This window comes from Notolepis coatsorum (genome assembly GCF_963971535.1).
Source record: "Notolepis coatsorum genome assembly, chromosome: 9".
Taxonomy (NCBI): domain Eukaryota; kingdom Metazoa; phylum Chordata; class Actinopteri; order Aulopiformes; family Paralepididae; genus Notolepis; species Notolepis coatsorum.
This window is the reverse complement of record NC_140173.1, coordinates 150,715,783-150,736,870: the sequence shown is the minus strand read 5'-3', so window position 1 is coordinate 150,736,870 and position 21,088 is coordinate 150,715,783. Positions and strand designations below refer to the sequence as shown.

The 21,088-nt window shown below is 42.7% G+C and overlaps 1 protein-coding gene across 1 annotated transcript in view; it reads left to right on the top strand.

The window, feature by feature from the left end:
• The first annotated feature begins 229 nt into the window (after positions 1-229).
• chst3a (carbohydrate (chondroitin 6) sulfotransferase 3a) overlaps positions 230-21,088 on the top strand; it is a 37,686-nt gene continuing 16,827 nt past the window's right edge. Inside the window, exons 1-2 of the mRNA XM_084321552.1 lie at positions 230-333; positions 16,310-16,615. Of these exons, the coding sequence (XP_084177678.1) occupies positions 16,536-16,615 (80 nt within the window). The 5' untranslated portion in view covers positions 230-333; positions 16,310-16,535. The remainder of the gene's footprint in view (positions 334-16,309; positions 16,616-21,088) is intronic.

Genomic DNA, 21,088 nt, shown 5'->3' with positions numbered 1-21,088 from the left:
GGGTGTGTGTGTGTGTGTGTGTGTGTGTGTGTGTGTGTGTGTGTGTGTGTGTGTGTGTAGCTCTGTGGGTGTGTGTGTGTGTGTGTGTGTGTGTGTGTGTGTGTGTGTGTGTGTGTGTGTGTGTGTGTGTGTGTAGCTCTGTGGGTGTGTGTGTGCAGCAGCCTCCTCCAGCCTCCAGGATCGACACAATGCAGCAGCAAGATGCTTCTCTTCTATACGAGGGTCGCTTCTGGATCTGATGGAGCCCGTTTCTCAGTCGCACCGGGACCGGGAGCCGTCGCTTATTGACTGTATTATTATTACCGGAGGAGAAGAAGCCTGAAGCAGCTAAAGGTTAGTAGTAGATGATGATCGATGATCGTCCTTCTTTGCAGCAGGTTCGCCTCGTCTCGGTGTTCTCCTCTGTGCTGCTCGAATTGAAAGTCTCGCATTGGGGAAAATGGGGGACCCTGATGTAAACAAGACGAAAGTCTTTCTCTGGTCTCCATCCCCATAACACTTGTGTGTATTGAGCCGTACTGTATTGTACCCATTCTGCAATCTGTTAATAAACTTTTCATTCATTCGTGCATTGATTTGCACCAATCGCACGGTATTGGAAGCATGGAGCCTATATTGATTATACACACACAATAGAGCTGCATGTCTGTCTGTCTCCAGGAGTCCATCCACCGCGCGGAGGAGCCGAGAATAATACGGTCGAGAATCGGTGATAAATCACAGCTCAAATAATAATAAATGCCCTATAGATCCAACATCTCCTGCTATATAGGCGCCCTCCTCCTCACGTCTGCAGGTTGATTCTTTCTCTCTCCATATGCCGCGCAAGTAGCGACATCTATAGCATCCCTAAATTGTGAATATTATTCTTTTCTTTCTACGTATATCGATCTGCGCGGCGTCGTGTCGTGTGCACTATAACCAATAACGTGTATTGTTCAGTGTTTTCCGAAAGGCTCGTCATCATAACAAGCCCATCAGATTCATAACCATATTTCCAAATGGAATGTTGAATGTGGCGTGATGGTGGTCTGCTAATTAATGGCAACGTGGATTCACCCATTCATGGCTTCCCTATAGTATAGGTTCATTCGTGTGTGGTGATGGTGATGATGGTGGTGGAAGTGGTGCTCCTGTTATAATTAACCCTTTCACTGCCACACGACAGAAGGTTAACCCTTTACTATCACACAACCAGGGGTGCAGTGCTGGGCATACGCGGTCAAACGACGTTTGGGCTTCGTCACTGAGGCCGAAGACGCGCATCCTTTATTATGCAAAGTCTAGGTGATAAGTGCCGGCGGGACGACACAAAAATGACTCGTCGCGCCGTATACCCCGGCCGCCGACACTTATCACCTAGACTTTGCATAATAATAGGATACCGACAACCAAATACAAGCCCTGTAGGTGGGGGGTTGCTTGATCTCCCGACTGGAAGGATGAGACAAGTTGCATCATCTGTTCTGTGCGCAACCGAGGGAAGTATGCGCGTGCGCGGGAGCGCGTGTGCACGTGGCGTTTGGCCTTGGCCCATATTACGACTGCACCACACAACCGACGGTCGCCGGCTGTCGTGTGGCAGTGAAAGGGTTTCAACCTTCTGTAGAATTGTCACAGTGAAAGGGTTAACCGGAAAGGGTTAATCGTTTCCACGAGCGGATACTATTATAGCGAAGCCTTCCTCATGCAGGCACAGCCAGGCGAGATGCTATATTCACACGGCCCACTTTAACGGCTCTGAAGGCAGCAGGCATTAATGTAATTTGTAGTGACATGATTATAAACAGAGTGGTGGTGATGTGTGTTTCTGCTCGAGGAGCAAACAGTCAGATTTAGCCAAACGCCTCAGTGACGCTTGAATACGTGAACGTGTTCAGCTCTAGCGCCTCGGCGTCGGCGTGACAGTTTGACGGCTGCGGCGGCGTAACACGCTCAGATAATTGGTTGCGATTTATACTTACGGAACTCACAATCACTCCGCGGGCGGTGGCTTGAAAACGGGGTCTTCTTCCTCATTAATGATATCCTGTGTGTGTACAGATGATCCCCCCCCCACCCCCCTTGACACAGGGCCAACTGGTGGGGAGGTCTTAGTTATTTCGCATTGCAGTTAATTTTCAGTAAAAGCTGGAAAAAAACTGTTATATTTCAGAAAAATATCAGTCTTCTGTTGTACTGGATTCGAATTAAGGGGCAAGGGGCAATTTAAGGCATGATATGACAACCAGCTGTATTTCTATATACATTCAAGACAAAACAGGAGAAAACGGGGACAACAAGAGACATACATGACACTTCAAAGGATAAAAGACATGACACTGCCAGAATTGGATCCCTACATTGTTGATCTGTCAGTCTTCTGTTTTACTGGATTACAATTCATGTTTTGAGGTTGGCACGAAATGACAACAGTAGCACTAGCAGCACAGCTGTTCGAGATTCTTATGTGGCACCATTGTGTGGCAAAAGATCACCTTGTCACCGGGCCAGGCCAGCTGGTGTGTGGAGCCTGCGTGGCAAGGTGAGGGCATTAGGGTGGATAACCAGACTGTTGCCATGATGATGACTGTCTTGAATTCAGGTATGCAGCCCTGTCGCCTTGAGAAACTAATTCCCACCATTCCCACTGGAAGTATATGCAGATTTCTATCATGGTCAAGGTATTGGTTTTCAACTACAGCTGTAACTATAATAGCCATAGTAGACTTATCCCCCTATACTGTACGTCACACCACAAACCACCTTGGCCAGTCCTTCCTGCCATCAGGGCTCCACAACCAATTATGGGCACGGACTGCTGCCAATTGCTGGAGAGCTAACGGCTGGAGAACTTGAGAACTGTTGTTAGGACTATCTGACTCTTAATAATAAACACTGTTAGGACTATCTGACTCTTAATAATAAACACTGTTAGGACTATCTGACTCTTAATAATAAACACTGTTAGGACTATCTGACTCTTAATAATAAACACTGTTAGGACTAACTGACTCTTAATAATAAACACTGTTAGGACTATCTGACTTAATAATAAACACTGTTAGGACTATCTGACTCTTAATAAAGAACACTGTTAGGACTATCTGACTCTTAATAATAAACACTGTTAGGACTATCTGACTCTTAATAATAAACACTGTTAGGACTATCTGACTCTTAATAATAAACACTGTTAGGACTATCTGACTCTTAATAATAAACACTGTTAGGACTATCTGACTCTTAATAATAAACACTGTTAGGACTATTTGACTCTTAATAATAAACACTGTTAGGACTATCTGACTCTTAATAATAAACACTGTTAGGACATATCTGACTCTTAATAATAAACACTGTTAGGACTATCTGACTCTTAATAATAAACACTGTTAGGACTATCTGACTCTTAATAATAAACACTGTTAGGACTGTCTGACTCTTAATAATAAACACTGTTAGGACTGTCTGACTCTTAATAATAAACACTGTTAGGACTATCTGACTCTTAATAATAAACACTGTTAGGACTGTCTGACTCTTAATAATAAACACTGTTAGGACTATCTGACTCTTAATAATAAACACTGTTAGGACTATCTGACTCTTAATAATAAACACTGTTAGGACTATCTGACTCTTAGTAATAAACACTGTTAGGACTATCTGACTCTTATAATAAACACTGTTAGGACTATCTGACTCTGAATAATAAACACTGTTAGGACTATCTGACTCTTAATAATAAACACTGTTAGGACTATCTGACTCTTAATAATAAACACTGTTAGGACTATCTGACTCTTAATAATAAACACTGTTAGGACTGTCTGACTCTTAATAATAAACACTGTTATAGGACTATCTGACTCTTAATAATAAACACTGTTAGGACTATCTGACTCTGAATAATAAACACTGTTAGGACTATCTGACTCTTAATAATAAACACTGTTAGGACTATCTGACTCTTAATAATAAACACTGTTAGGACTATCTGACTCTTAATAATAAACACTGTTAAGAATATCTGACTCTTAATAAAGAACACTGTTAGGACTATCTGACTCTTAGTAATAAACACTGTGTTAGGACTGTCTGACTCTTAGTAATAAACACTGTTAGGACTATCTGACTCTTATAATAAACACTGTTAGGACTATCTGACTCTGAATAATAAACACTGTTAGGACTATCTGACTCTTAATAATAAACACTGTTAGGACTATCTGACTCTTAATAATAAACACTGTTAGGACTATCTGACTCTTAATAATAAACACTGTTAGGACTATCTGACTCTTAATAATAAACACTGTTAGGACTATCTGACTCTTAATAATAAACACTGTTAGGACTATCTGACTCTTAATAATAAACACTGTTAGGACTATCTGACTCTTAATAATAAACACTGTTAGGACTATCTGACTCTTAATAATAAACACTGTTAGGACTGTCTGACTCTTAATAATAAACACTGTTAGGACTATCTGACTCTTAATAATAAACACTGTTAGGACTATCTGACTCTTAATAATAAACACTGTTAGGACTGTCTGACTCTTAATAATAAACACTGTTATAGGACTATCTGACGCTTAATAATAAACACTGTTAGGACTATCTGACTCTGAATAATAAACACTGTTAGGACTATCTGACTCTTAATAATAAACACTGTTAGGACTATCTGACTCTTAATAATAAACACTGTTAGGACTATCTGACTCTTAATAATAAACACTGTTAAGACTATATCTGACTCTTAATAAAGAACACTGTTAGGACTATCTGACTCTTAATAATAAACACTGTTAGGACTATCTGACTCTTAATAATAAACACTGTTAGGACTATCTGACTCTTAATAATAAACACTGTTAGGACTATCTGACTCTTAATAATAAACACTGTTAGGACTATCTGACTCTTAATAATAAACACTGTTAGGACTATCTGACTCTTAATAATAAACACTGTTAGGACTAACTGACTCTTAATAATAAACACTGTTAGGACTATCTGACTCTTAATAATAAACACTGTTAGGACTATCTGACTCTTAATAATAAACACTGTTAGGACTATCTGACTCTTAATAATAAACACTGTTAGGACTATCTGACTCTTAATAATAAACACTGTTAGGACTATCTGACTCTTAATAATAAACACTGTTAGGACTATCTGACTCATAGTAATAAACACTGTTAGGACTATCTGACTCTTAGTAATAAACACTTTTAGGACTGTCTGACTCTTAATAATAAACACTGTTAGGACTATCTGACTCTTAGTAATAAACACTTTTAGGACTGTCTGACTCTTAATAATAAACACTGTTAGGACTGTCTGACTCTTAATAATAAACACTGTTAGGACTGTCTGACTCTTAATAATAAACACTGTTAGGACTATCTGACTCTTAGTAATAAACACTTTTAGGACTATCTGACTCTTAATAATAAACACTGTTAGGACTATCTGACTCTTAGTAATAAACACTTTTAGGACTATCTGACTCTGGTACAGTGTGTTAGGACGGTTTGGACCATGTTTACCATCATCACTATACTGTCTGATTTAATCCTGCCACTCACTACTGTTCACTACTGCGATTTTGAAGATGTTGAGAATGTGCTTAGGCTAAGGGGTTTCTTATGTTTTATTGTTTTTTGCTAATGGAACAACTGTAATGTTGTAGGATGTGTGTTAGAGGAAGAATAGTCTTTCACCCATGGGTGTAGACTAATGGGGACCCATAAATAAACAACAATAAACAATACTGTTATCACTATTATCACTACTACTACTCTGTTCTATGTTCTATTATTATTACTACCCACCCTACCTGCCCCCCTCCCCCCTATCCATGCCGCTATGACACTTGAATTTCCCAGCATTGATAAAGGAACACTTGACGTGACCTGACCTGAACCCATAGCGTGGAGACGCTCCCAGTGGCTCGCTTTGCCAGTAGACTGGTCCTGTTGAGCGATCGGCACAGAGATCTGCTGATCATATTGCGCTCATGTTGATTCATTTAGCCGTTTGCTTATTTTTATTTTTGATAAAAAAAATATGGTCTCTCTCTGGTCTCTCTCTGGTCTCTCTCTGGTATCTGGTCTCTCTGATCTCTGGTCTCTCTGATCTCAAGTTTCAAGTTCAAGTTTCTTTATTAGTTGTCATACAGAAGTACAGAATACTTTTATACAAAATGTCTCTCTGGTATCTGGTCTCTCTGGTCTCTCTGCTCTCTGGTCTCTCTGGTCTCTCTGGTCTCTGGTCTCTGGTCTCTCTGGTCTCTCTGGTCTCTGGTCTCTGGTCTCTCTGGTCTCTCTGGTCTCTGGTCTCTCTGGTCTCTCTGGTCTCTGGTCTCTCTGGTCTCTCTGGTCTCTGGTCTCTCTGGTCTCTCTCTGGTCTATCTGGTCTCTCTGGTCTCTCTTTGGTCTCTCTGGTCTCTCTCTGGTCTCTCTGGTCTCTCTCTGGTCTCTCTGGTCTCTCTCTGGTCTCTCTGCTCTCTGGTCTCTGGTCTCAAGTTCAAGTTTCTTTATTAGTTGTCATACAGAAGTACAGAATACTTTTATACAAAATGTCTCTCTGGTCTCTCTCTGGTCTCTCTGGTCTCCCTGGTCTCTCCCTGGTCTCTCTGGTCTCTCTGGTCTCTGGTCTCTCTAGTCTCTCTGGTCTCTCTGGTCTCTGGTCTCTCTAGTCTCTCTGGTCTCTCTGGTCTATGGTCTCTCTGGTCTCTCTGGTCTCTCTGGTCTCTCTGGTCTCTCTGGTCTCTCTAGTCTCTGGTCTCTCTGGTCTCTCTGGTCTCTCTGGTCTCTCTGGTCTCTCTGGTCTCTGGTCTCTCTGGTCTCTCTGGTCTCTCTAATCTCTCTGGTATCTGGTCTCTCTGGTCTCTCTGGTCTCTCTGGTCTCTCTGGTCTCTCTCTGGTCTCTCTGGTCTCTCTGGTCTCTCTGGTCTCTCTGGTCTCTCTCTGGTCTCTCTGGTCTCTCTGGTCTCTCTGGTCTCTCTGGTCTCTCTGGTCTCTCTGGTCTCTCTGGTCTCTCTGGTCTCTCTCTGGTCTCTCTGGTCTCTCTAGTCTCTCTGGTCTCTCTGGTCTCTCTGGTCTCTCTGGTCTCTCTGGTCTCTCTGGTCTCTCTAATCTCTCTGGTATCTGGTCTCTCTGGTCTCTCTGGTCTCTCTGGTCTCTCTGGTCTCTCTAATCTCTCTAATCTCTCTGGTATCTGGTCTCTCTGGTCTCTCTCTGGTCTCTGTGGTCTCTCTGGTCTCTCTCTGGTCTCTGTGGTCTCTCTGGTCTCTCTGGTCTCTCTAGTCTCTCTGGTCTCTCTGGTCTCTCTAGTCTCTCTGGTCTCTCTGGTCTCTGCTCTCTCTGATCTCTCTGATCTCTGGTCTCTCTGGTCTCAAGTTTCAAGTTCAAGTTTCTTTATTAGTTGTCATACAGAAGTACAGAATACTTTTATACAAAATGTCTCTGGTATCTGGTCTCTCTGGTCTTTCTTGTCTCTCTAGTCTCTCTGGTCTCTCTCTGGTCTCTCTGGTCTCTCTGGTCTCTCTGGTCTCACTAGTCTCTCTCTGGTCTCTCTGGTCTCTCTGGTCTCTCTGGTCTCTCTCTGGTCTCTCTGGTCTCTCTGGTCTCTCTGGTCTCTCTCTGGTCTCTCTGGTCTCTCTGGTCTCTCTGGTCTCTCTGGTCTCTCTGGTCTCTCTCTGGTCTCTCTCTGGTCTCTCTGGTCTCTCTGGTCTCTCTGGTCTCTCTGGTCTCTCTCTGGTCTCTCTGGTCTCTCTGGTCTCTCTGGTCTCTGGTCTCTCTAGTCTCTCTGGTCTCTGGTCTCTCTGGTCTCTGGTCTCTCTAGTCTCTCTGGTCTCTGCTCTCTGGTCCTCTCTCTGGTCTCTCTCTGGTCTCTCTGCTCTCTCTGCTCTTACTCCTGGGTCTCTCTTCCATGTTTAGCATGTTGACTCTGTGCCATATGGAAGAGCTCCTCTGTGATGATGGCAGTTGAGCTCATTCCTGTTTACATTAAACTCTCCCACACACCTTATCTCTCTCTCTCTCTCTCCTCTCCCTCTCCTCTCTCTCTCTCTCTCTCTCTCTCTCTCTCTCTCTCTCTCTCTCTCTCTCTCTCTCTCTCTCTCTCTCTCTCTCTCTCTCTCTCTCTCTCTCTCTCTCAGCAGTTCACAAAAACATCTCCACTCTAGCGGCCACAGGGTTTCACCCCCTATAGGAGGCTGGGACTTGGCATGGAGGACAAGTGTGCGTGGGTGTGTGTGTGTGTGTGTGTGTGTGTGTGCGTGTGTGTGTGTGTGCGTGTGTGTGTGTGTGTGTGCGTGTGAGAGGGTGTGTGTGTTTACCATTCATGTGTGTGGTTGTTCACATCAATTGGCTAAGAGGGCGGGGGGTGTGGCAGTGGGAGTGGCCTATCACAACAAGGTCGCATCTATTGCAAGTCCACGCTTGTTAAACTGTAATCTCAGCTTTACTTTACATTCAGAACAGCAGGAGAAGACGGTGTTGATGAGCGTTTACGTCACGGAAGCCTGTGTGTTTGACACCTGGGGTATTTGTCCACCAGGGAGTGTCCTTATTGATATAGAGACAGATAGAGAACAAGGTAGCAGAGTAGGATCGCCCCCCCCCCCCCCCCCCCTGCTGATGTCTCATGACCCCTCCCACAATGTTCCTTCAATCTTTATTTACTTTACTTTATTTGTTTATTTGGACGGGACAATGCAGAATGGATTTCTTTTACAATGATGTCACGCATACGAACATCGGGGGTCATTAGGGGTTAACTTAAGGGTCTTGCTGAAGGACACATCGACACGCTGCCCGGGCGGGAATTAAACCGGGAACCTTCCAACTACCAGACAACCATTTTACTTCCTGAGCCACTGTCGCCCACAATCAATCAATCAATCAATCGATCAAGTTAATATACAATAAATAGGGAGGTGGTGTAGTCTGACGTCACTCTGGAGCGCCCGCGAGGTCCACCACCCGTATAGGGATTTATCATTGGGGAAAAATGGATTATCGGCTATTGTAATAATTCTGCCTCATGAACATTGGAAAGCTTTCCATTTGTGCACAAAATGAGTTCCCTTCTATCACTAACATTATTGTTTAAGCATTTTTGGTTGAAATAAAACTCTGCGATTTTTTTTACAATTAATTGCGAATATTTTCATGTTGAGCTATAGATTGTGGATGAATACGCACAGAAAGGTACACCGTGCAAATGTTCATGCTTTATTTGTTTTAAACGAGACGATTTAGAAATGGGCAATGGGGGGAAATACGTTGCGTTTTCAAGATGGTGGACCGGCCGGAAACAGCAATGATGTAACCACTACACCTCCCTATAGACCAGGAAGTAACCACTACACCTCCCTATAGACCAGGATGTAACCACTACACCTCCCTATAGACCAGGAAGTAACCACTACACCTCCCTATAGACCAGGAAGTAACCACTACACCTCCCGCGTCTCTACAATTCGTAGCCGCATTTCTGCAGACCCCTCTCTGATTGGTTGAACTCCATTTTTGCAGACCCCTCCCATTTCTGCAGACCCCTCTCTGATTGGTTGAGCGAAGCCCCTCTCTGATTGGCCCCCCGCATGAGCCGAGACAAGCTCCTCTAGCCAGGAGTCGAAACTCCGTTAACTCCAGAGAGAGAGGCTGAACGCAATTTATACGCATGGAAGTATTGATTACGCCATAACGAATCATTAAAAAAATATACCGTTAACTGGAATATGTTGTGTGTGCCTTTACACATGTTGGATAGGATTATGTAATTGGTTTGTATAGCGTCGCGTATAACGTTATTTCGCGTGACTTCACGGTTTATTCACATTTCACAACATAGCCAGCGGTCAACTTGTTTACACTCCCCACTTACTGTACAATGTAACATTTAGATTAACCCAGTTGTCTATCTGTATGTCATATGTTACGATGAATTGAAAATGGGAGACCCTGATGTAAACAAGACGAAAGTCTTTCTCTGGGGTCTGCATTCCCTTAACAATTGTATGTATTGAGCTGTACTGTGTACTGTACCCATTCTGCAATCTGTTAGTTTTCAATCAATTCAATCAATCAATAACTAGACAGTTACAATATAACATTTAGATTAATTAACCCAGTTAATGCCTTAAGAGAGAGGCTGGTGGTCAAGTCAAGAGTTATTTGTCACAAGTTGTTTATTAGCCTAGACATTTTCAATTCATCATCTTGTTTACATCAGGGTCCACCATGTTCAATTCATGATAACATATATGACATACAGGTAGACAGATGGACAGTACTGCTACATCTAGACATTTATGACATACCAGATTTTGAACTTGTGGTAGGCCTAGACATTTTCAATTCATCGTCTTGTTTACATCAGGGTCCCCCATGTTCAATTCATGATAACATATATGACATACAGGTAGACAGATGGACAGTACTGCTACATCTAGACATTTATGACATACCAGATTTTGAACTTGTGGTAGGCCTAGACATTTTCAATTCATCGTCTTGTTTACATCAGGGTCCCCCATGTTCAATTCATGATAACATATATGACATACAGGTAGACAGATGGACAGTACTGCTACATCTAGACATTTATGACATACCAGATTTTGAACTTGTGGTAGGCCTAGACATTTTCAATTCATCGTCTTGTTTACATCAGGGTCCCCCATGTTCAATTCATGATAACATATATGACATATATGTATGGGCCACTCTCCAGGTGACCTGCATCGACCTTGCCCACACCAGGATCTCCTCCTCAGACTGGTGAGTCATTCGCACAGTGGCCTCAAAAGAGGTATGGTCAACGCAGGTCGCAGGATGGGTTCACCGCACGTCTGTACGTGCAGACATGATATGTGTAACCCTTCGGTAAAAGTCCTTCAACACACAAGCAACAAGATGTTATTTTTTTTAAAGCCAGTAAATACTGACAAAAAAAAGCATAGACACTTAGAAGAAGCAATGTACAGTCCCCCCCACCCACCCAACCTCCTCCAATGTACAGTTTCTACGTCAAATGTATAGCCTTTCTTTTCTGGACTCTTTTTGTATCACAAACAGTACTGTATTTGTAAATCTGGTATGTCATAAATGTCTAGATGTAGCAGTACTGTCTATCTGTCTACCTGTATGTCATATATGTTATCATGAATTGAACATGGGGGACCCTGATGTAAACAAGACGATGAATTGAAAATGTCTAGGCCTACCACAAGTTCAAAATCTGGTATGTCATAAATGTCTAGATGTAGCAGTACTGTCCATCTGTCTACCTGTATGTCATATATGTTATCATGAATTGAACATGGGGGACCCTGATGTAAACAAGACGATGAATTGAAAATGTCTAGGCCTACCACAAGTTCAAAATCTGGTATGTCATAAATGTCTAGATGTAGCAGTACTGTCCATCTGTCTACCTGTATGTCATATATGTTATCATGAATTGAACATGGGGGACCCTGATGTAAACAAGACGATGAATTGAAAATGTCTAGGCCTACCACAAGTTCAAAATCTGGTATGTCATAAATGTCTAGATGTAGCAGTACTGTCCATCTGTCTACCTGTATGTCATATATGTTATCATGAATTGAACATGGGGGACCCTGATGTAAACAAGATGATGAATTGAAAATGTCTAGGCTAATAAACAACTTGTGACAAATAACTCTTGACTTGACCACCAGCCTCTCTCTTAAGGCATTAACTGGGTTAATTAATCTAAATGTTATATTGTAACTGTCTGGTTATTGATTGATTGAATTGATTGAAAACTAACAGATTGCAGAATGGGTACAGTACACAGTACAGCTCAATACATACAATTGTTAAGGGAATGCAGACCCCAGAGAAAGACTCTCGTCTTGTTTACATCAGGGTCCCCCATTTTCAATTCATCGTAACATATGACATACAGATAGACAACTGGGTTAATCTAAATGTTACATTGTACAGTAAGTGGGGAGTGTAAACAAGTTGACCGCTGGCTGTGTTGTGAAATGTGAATAAACCGTGAAGTCACGCGAAATAACGTTATACGCGACGCTATACAAACCAATTACATAATCCTATCCAACATGTGTAAAGGCACACACAACATATTCCAGTTAACGGTATATTTTTTTAATGATTCGTTATGGCGTAATCAATACTTCCATGCGTATAAATTGCGTTCAGCCTCTCTCTCTGGAGTTAACGGAGACACGGAGTTTCGACTCCTGGCTAGAGGAGCTTGTCTCGGCTCATGCGGGGGGCCAATCAGAGAGGGGCTTCGCTCAACCAATCAGAGAGGGGTCTGCAGAAATGGGAGGGGTCTGCAAAAATGGAGTTCAACCAATCAGAGAGGGGTCTGCAGAAATGCGGCTACGAATTGTAGAGACGCACACCTCCCTATAGACCAGGAAGTAACCACTACACCTCCCTATAGACCAGGAAGTAACCACTACACACCTCCCTATAGACCAGGAAGTAACCACTACACCTCCCTATAGACCAGGAAGTAACCACTACACCTCCCTATAGACCAGGAAGTAACCACTACACCTCCATATAGACCAGGAAGTAACCACTACACCTCCCTATAGACCAGGAAGTAACCACTACACCGCCCTATAGACCAGGAAGTAACCACTACACCTCCCTATAGACCAGGAAGTAACCACCACACCTCCCTATAGACCAGGAAGTAACCACTACACCTCCCTATAGACCAGGAAGTAACCACTACACCTCCCTATACTGTTAATAATAAGTTATTACAATCAACATTTGCAGATGGGTTGTATTTACATCCTATTTACATGGCATCCTGATCTATGAAGGGGCCTCTACACAGAGTCCCAGTGGTCTTTGTGTCGATGTGTTTTAACAGGCGAGCTGCCCGCTCCACGTCCAGCCGCTCCTGCAGCCCAGAGCCCCCAGAGACGCAGGCTGGTTTATGTTCCTTCCAGTTGAAAAGAACGAGTCTTTGGGTAGATAAAAGATAAATAGATATCCATGACATATAGCTGTGTTCAAATAGTGACAAGGGGAAAAAGAAAAAAGAAAAAGAAAAACATATATATATAAAAAAAAAGAAAACGTATACAAAAAAAAAAGAAAACATAAATAAATGTCTAATTAAAGGGGAACTATTTTACTATTTCTTTCACTATTTGGGCACTTTTACACAATTCCTGTGAGTCTATGGAACACCTCTGTAATATATATATTTTTTTTATTCATTGTTTTGTATTTCTAATCAAGTCCTCAAAAACAGCATTTTTCTACCTCAAGATCTCAAGCCGTGTGGAGAGAGAGGCTGTGTGGGCTCCTGGTCAGGGTCCAGCCACTGTGTGGAGCTCATCTTCTCTCTCAACATTAACATGCAGCGGTGTCTTTCTGACATCACATATTGCGCACATTTTCAAATGACTCAGTTCAGTGAGGGTGAATATTGTGAGAGGAGAATTGGAAGAATGCGCCAATATGAGAATTTTGAGACATAGATCATATTAATATAAGTTCACATAGCTAGGAAACAATGCTAAACACTCAAAAAGGCCATTTATAAGATAGTTCCCCTTTAAACTAAATAAGACTCGTGCACATCTAGTTGGACCCCTACTGGAGGTGCAGGTCAGCGCAAGAGAGATATATAAAGCTAAAAGAAGAATACCTTCAAAAGAAAGAAGGGGCCGCACACTCCTCAGGACTGGTTTTTGCTTTTTTTTTACTGCACAACGCGTTTCGCTTCTGCTTCCTCAGTGCCTCAAACGCGTTGTGCAATAATAAAAAAAAAGCTAAAACCAGTCCTGAGGAGTGTGCGGCCCCTTCTTTCTTTTGAAGGTATTCTTCTTTTAGCTTTATAAATAAATGTCTCTACGTTTTGTACATAAAAAACTATGAAACGTTTGTAACCTTTGCTAAATGATATACTGAATTATGTTTCTTTTTTGTATTACATTTTTATTTAATTTATTTTATTTTGTGTGTAAATAGTGTAATGTAATGTAAATAGTGTAATGTAATGTAAAAAGGGTATAGGCAAAGCCTACACCTTTTCTGTCATTTTAGTTTTTAGTATTTTTGGAAGTTCTACTACTACGCGTTGTAAAAAAAAAAAGAAAAAAAATACAGAAATAAAATCATTCGTTCATAAACACGCCGGTGAACAGAGCCGGTGAACAGAGCCGGTGAACAGAGCCGGTGTCCAGTGTGAAAGGGTTAACCTTCTGTAGTGTGGTAGTGTGAAAGGGCTAACCCTTTGTCGCAGTGAAAGGGTTAAAGCTGGAATCTCTAACGCAGCCCAACAGCGACCTTGAGGCCTCTTGGTGTTGCACTTGGTTTACGTTTGTTTGGGTCTGACGTGTGGTTTGGAGTTGAGTGCAGTTTGGAGGGTTGTTGCTATTTCTGGCCACACTTCAGGCTCTGACAAGAGAGGTCTGGAGGAAATCACAGTACAATATGCTACTATATAGCTAGTGTATGGTATATACATTAAATAATACGAATGAATGAACGAATAGTTTATTTTGAACAATATAAAATAATTAAAAAAATAACAATGAAAGAATACAAAGATAACGCTGTGGCGTCCTTGATGAAGACGGACAGGAGCACTTGGATTGGTCCCCTGGCGCGGCTCACGTTGACGCCTGTCTGCTCCCGGCTGCGCTTGGGGGGGAAGGACGACAGGATGGGTTAATCGCAGATACGAATCGCATTCATGCATCGCATGCGTGCCGAATGATGACCTCTGAGCAGGTCCTAAATTATTATTATTATTATTAGATGTGGAAGAATACAAAGTAGGGGTGTAACGGTACACAAAAACCACGGTACGGTACGTACCTCAGTTTTGCAGTCAAGGTTCGGAACGGGTTTTCGGTACAGTGGGGGAAAGTTTGGCTTTCCAATGTTCCACTTAGGGGTGATGTAGTGTGCAGTAACTAATTGTACCTGTAGGGCTGTTAATGAATATTCTATATTGAAATTAATAATCGACTTGTAAAAAAATAAAAAAAATAATTATTATTATATTAGATTGTGAAATAAACAGCCCCCGGTGGACGGTCGTTAGTGGTTAACATACCGTTGTATTTGTTCGGTACACAGCCGTTCGGTACGGTACGGTACGCACTGAAATGGTTCGGTACGGATACGTGTACTTTTACACCCCTAAAAAAGTACTAAATAATAATAAACAAAACGGCATCTTGTCCAAAAAGGAATAGGAAGAAGCAAGATGCGTATCAGGTCCTACCCCCGTATTACAACAAACCCATTTATTTTCTTCCAGTCTTTCGTCTTTCGATATATCACCCACTTCATCATTCGTCCTGAGATACCAAGTACACCTTCAAACACGACCTTCAAAAGACATTTAATGTCTTCCCACAAAACCATCTGCACACAAAATGGCTTGACGATCAATCAATCGATCAAGTTAATATACAATCATTACTGTTGGTTAATGATAAGTTATTGTACAATAAATAGGCTACTGTCCATCCAGTATCTTTACAAAGCAAAAGGTATCTGCGGACTAGATCAGAACAAAAACTGTAACAAACGAAAACAAGACAAGTCAATCATTTCAACATCTCCAGTAGAGATACAACCTCTCTCCTCTTTACTGTACCTTTATAGAATCACTCCGTTGTATTAATGAGAGTTACAACCTCCCTCCTCTATACCTTTCTAGAATCACTCTGTTGTATTAATGAGAGTTACAACCTCCCTCCTCTCTACTGTACCTTTCTAGAATCACTCTGTTGTATTAATGAGAGATACAACCTCCCTCCTCTCTACTGTACCTTTCTAGAATCACTCTGTTGTATTAATGAGAGATACAACCTCCCTCCTCTCTACTGTACCTTTATAGAATCACTCTGTTGTATTAATGAGAGATACAACCTGCCTCCTCTTTACTGTACCTTTATAGAATCACTCTGTTGTATTAATGAGAGTTACAACCTCCCTCCTCTCTACTGTACCTTTCTAGAACCACACTGTTGTATTAATTAAGCAATAATACACTCAGAAGCCAGTGGTATGTCATGACTATTGCCACAGCGAAGCTCGAGTGGCATAGGCATCACAGAGTCACACAAACACCAAGGTCCCTGGATGAATAATGAATACAAATATCGGGAAAAAAAGGAAAAACGATCAAATAACGATTTGATATACTCGTTGTTGGCGTTCAAGCGTCGGCTCCCAATAACGAGTAAACTCGTTGTTGGCGGGGAATGAGTTAATAGGGTCACTTTCTCATAATAATGTTTCCCTTCTTCCAGAATGAGGCTCCGCCCCCCGCCCCATCACCAGCCATGACCGGAGACCTGATCCAGCGGGCCTCTGCAGGAAGGCACCCTTGACCAACACACACACACACACACACACACACACACACACACACACACACACACACACACACACACACACACACACACACACACACACACACACACACACACACACACACACACACACAGACGTCCCATCAAAGACCCGCGGTTGAGAATGAAGACCAAGTATGCCATAGTCTTCATCTGCATCGTGGCCCTCGTCATCATCGAGAAGGAGAGCAACATTATATCAAGGTATAATAAAGATAATAATTAGGGATGTCCCGATCACATTTTTTGCTCCCGATCCGATCCCGATCATGTGATTTTGAGTATCTACCGATACCGATCTTTCCCGATCCGATAAAAAAAAGAAAAATATTTTATTTAATATATATATTTTTTTTCATCCCAATTTCTCACATTACATTACATTACATTACCCTGAATGTTGACGTTATCCAGGTGAAAAGTTAACTTCATTCAAGCGAGGCATTGCAATCCTTGACATAAATCATTTGATGTATAATTAAATCAAAGGAAATGCGTTTGTTTTGGCAAAATTCTTCTGCTCTGTGTGACAATAAATAAATTAATGATGATATGCAATTTAAAACCAAAACTAAGGCCTCAGTATGAGTTTAAGACGTGAACATGGTCATGTTTGTTGAATAAAAAAAAAAAAAAAAAAATCCAGATTTTATTTTTAATTTTTTCGATCCCGATCTTCGGAAAATCACATGATCGGCCCCGATCCCGATCACGTGATCGGATCAGGACATCCCTAATAATAATAATAATAATAATATAATAAATAATTACGGAATGAGGCTGCTTTAATATCTGGAGCATTCACCGGCCTGTTGTTCCAATTGAACATTCCAATTGAAGTCTGGTCTGCTCCAAACTGCTCTCAGAGTTGTTTGACATTTACATTTATATTTAATCATTTCGCTGACGCTTTTATCCAAAGGATGGGTACTCTGGCAGCTAAGGGTAAGTGACATTGTTCGTCCAACAGTGTCAAACTTAGGTGCATAGTAGTATAGACATAATTAGCATAGTAGGTAGTAGTATAGTACAAAGGTTCGTTTAATTTTCTTTTCATTTTGAGTCAATTAAAAAAGTCGCAGGCAGGTATTGGTCAAAATATGAAGGTAGGCGGCTGGGTGGCGCAGCGGACTAAGCGCTCATCACCAACGCGAGAGACACTGGTATCGAATCCGGCTGTCAGCGTAGTCTCCGGCTTGGGCCGGCCATCATACTGGCTCAATTGGCAGAGTCAGCGTGAGGGAAGCCGGTGAGGGTGGGTCCGGGTCGTTGTAAAACAGCGACTCCTACAGTTTGGTCGGGGCGCCTGCACAGCGAGGGAAGGATCTGGAGGGAGGTAGTGTGAGAGTGAGAGTGTGCGCTGCCAGGTGAAAAGAAGCGGTGGGCTGGCTACACATGTGTCGGAGGAAGCATGTGATAGTCTCCGCCCTCCCAGACCGACGGTAGGGGGTATAGTGCGCAACGACCAGGAAGGGGATTGGGAATTGGCATAACGACTGGCATTGGGGGGGGGAGAAAAACAGAAAAGGAAGGGGGAAAAAGATAATAAAAACAAATATATATATATATGAAGGTAAAATCAAAAGTGGTATATTTTCACATTAGACCTCATTCACCAACATTGTCGTAAGTTTCCTCTTAAATAACCTTGTTGGAAGTTCGTAAGAGAAAACCTACGACAGTTACCCCCGGATTCATCAACGCGTGGAGAGGTTCTCTTAAGTTGCCAAAATGATCGCAGCTGCAATCCCCTGAATGAAGTACGTCACTCATTCTCAAACTGGAAGCGCGTTCTCGTACACCCACATTTGCATACAGACACGCCCCGCCAGCTCCTTATAAGGCGAGATGGCCGTGTGCTAAAAGTAAGAGAGAGGCTCCCGCCGTATTCAACAGGCAGCGCGGAAGCGATTTGCAACTGATGAAAATTGGATTAGATTCAGGCGGTCAGGTGGCGTAGCGGAGATTGCGCTCGTCACCAACGCAGGAGATGCTGGGTTCGAGCCCAGCTCTCGGCGTTGCTACCAGCTTGGTTGGCCGTTCATACTAATACAATTGGCTGTATTAGGGGGTGGGAAGCTGGTGGGTGGGAATCTGGCGTTGTGGACAGCGACGCCTACAGGTCAGGTCTCGGCGCTTGCTAAGCGGGGCAGGACTTGGTGGAGATAGCGTGCCCTCCCACGCGTTACACTTCACCAATGAGAGTCCTCGCTGCCAAGTGGAAAGAGCGTCACTGGCTTGACGACGCACGTCTCGGAGGAAGCGTGTGTTCGACATCAGGACACCCTTGTACCGACTCGTAGGAGAACATGCGAACAACAACCAGGTAGGGGAGGGGGGGAATTGGCACAACGACTAATTGGGACGGGGAGAAAATCAGAGAAAAAATAGGAGAAAGAGAAGGTTAACATTTTTTTTTAAATTTTTTGGATTAGATTCAAATGTATTGTGACACAAACCGGCCGCACGGCGATGACAAAGCGGGAGACGCAGACAACCAAGATCAAGTAACCAAAGGATTTATTCCACCAACAAAGACAAGGACAAGGAATATCCAACAAACTAGGCTAAGGGCGTCCCAGGAGGTCTGAGCTCCGCAAGCCTTTTAGTATGAGGCCTGGGAACACCGGCCCAAGTGTCTCCCATTGCGCTGACGGGCGCTCCAGCCACGCCCCCACCTCCAGCACCTGTCTGTCAACATAACGTAACATAACAACACACTAGACTAGGCGGACAATGGAATAATAACTTTATTTTTATAATAACTTTATTTGTATAGCACTTTTCATACAGAAATTGCAGTTCAAAGTGCTTCACAGTAAAAAAAAAAAACAGTAAAAAATACAGGCATAAGCGAGCATACAGAATTTAATAAAAAAAGATAGAGCAAGGTAAGGTAATCACAGTTTTTCAGTAATACAAATAATAAAATAGAATAGATTAGATAGAGTAAAAAAGTGCGGTTTGATTCAGTTTAAAATAGGCTAAAAATTATAAAATAGAACGGACAGTAAAAAGTGTGATAAAATTGTTCAATAAAAAATATATAATAACAGAGCAGTGTATCGCTCTTAGTACACACACACACACACACACACACACACACACACACACACACACACACACACACACACACACACACACACACACACACACACACACACACACACACACACACACACACTGTATAGCCTTTGGTTTAGTTCTTATTTATTTATCCACTGTGTTATGGTTTGTAACCGACCCCAATCGCACAACACAAGACAGGTATGATGGTTTGCCAAGAAACAGATATTTATTGAACAAAGGGAAAAACAGGGAAAAGGGCACTGTCCCTTTAAGGGAGAATAACAAATACAGGAATATAATATGAGGGGAAGGAAAGGTGCCTATAAGAGGCGGGCAGGAAAGGAAACACTATGGGAAGGTAAGGGAACGCCTAAGGGAAGGTTAAGGGAACGCCTTGGGAACAGAGGAACTAGAGACTAGGTAGACCAGGGACAAGGAGAACTAGGGAGAGGGACTAGGGACTAGGAGAGCTAGGGATAGAGGACTAGGGACTAGGAGAACTAGGGAAGGAGAACTGGGGACTAGGAGAACTAGGGATAGAGGACTAGGGACTAGGAGAACAAGGGACAAGGACTAGCTGGAACTAGAAGGGGAGAACTTGGGACAGGAACTAGGTGGAACTAGAAACAGAGGGGAAAGAGGGGACTGAGGCCCGCGGAGGCGGGCTGGGGTACAGGGAGGAACTGGGGACTGGTGGGAATCATCTGGGCCGCTCTGCAGGACAGAGGAGATAGTTAATGCACAAAAGGGAAAAAACAGAGCAGGTGCAGAACAGTCCAAATAACAAAGTGAACAAAGTAATAATATCTTCGTGTGACAAACACACAGGGGGAGATGTAAAGTCCAAAAATACTATTCTAAGTGAGAACCAAAAACAGAGGCATAACGCTGGGAGATGAAATGTCCAAACTAACTAACAGAGGCAATACGCTGGGAGATGAAATGTCCAAACTAACTAACAGAGGCAATACGCTGGGAGAGTGCCTATAAGAGGCGGGCAGGAAAGGAAACACTATGGGAAGGTAAGGGAACGCCTAAGGGAAGGTTAAGGGAACGCCTTGGGAACAGAGGAACTAGAGACTAGGTAGACCAGGGACAAGGAGAACTAGGGAGAGGGACTAGGGACTAGGAGAGCTAGGGATAGAGGACTAGGGACTAGGAGAACTAGGGAAGGAGAACTGGGGACTAGGAGAACTAGGGATAGAGGACTAGGGACTAGGAGAACAAGGGACAAGGACTAGCTGGAACTAGAAGGGGAGAACTTGGGACAGGAACTAGGTGGAACTAGAAACAGAGGGGAAAGAGGGGACTGAGGCCCGCGGAGGCGGGCTGGGGTACAGGGAGGAACTGGGGACTGGTGGGAATCATCTGGGCCGCTCTGCAGGACAGAGGAGATAGTTAATGCACAAAAGGGAAAAAACAGAGCAGGTGCAGAACAGTCCAAATAACAAAGTGAACAAAGTAATAATATCTTCGTGTGACAAACACACAGGGGGAGATGTAAAGTCCAAAAATACTATTCTAAGTGAGAACCAAAAACAGAGGCATAACGCTGGGAGATGAAATGTCCAAACTAACTAACAGAGGCAATACGCTGGGAGATGAAAT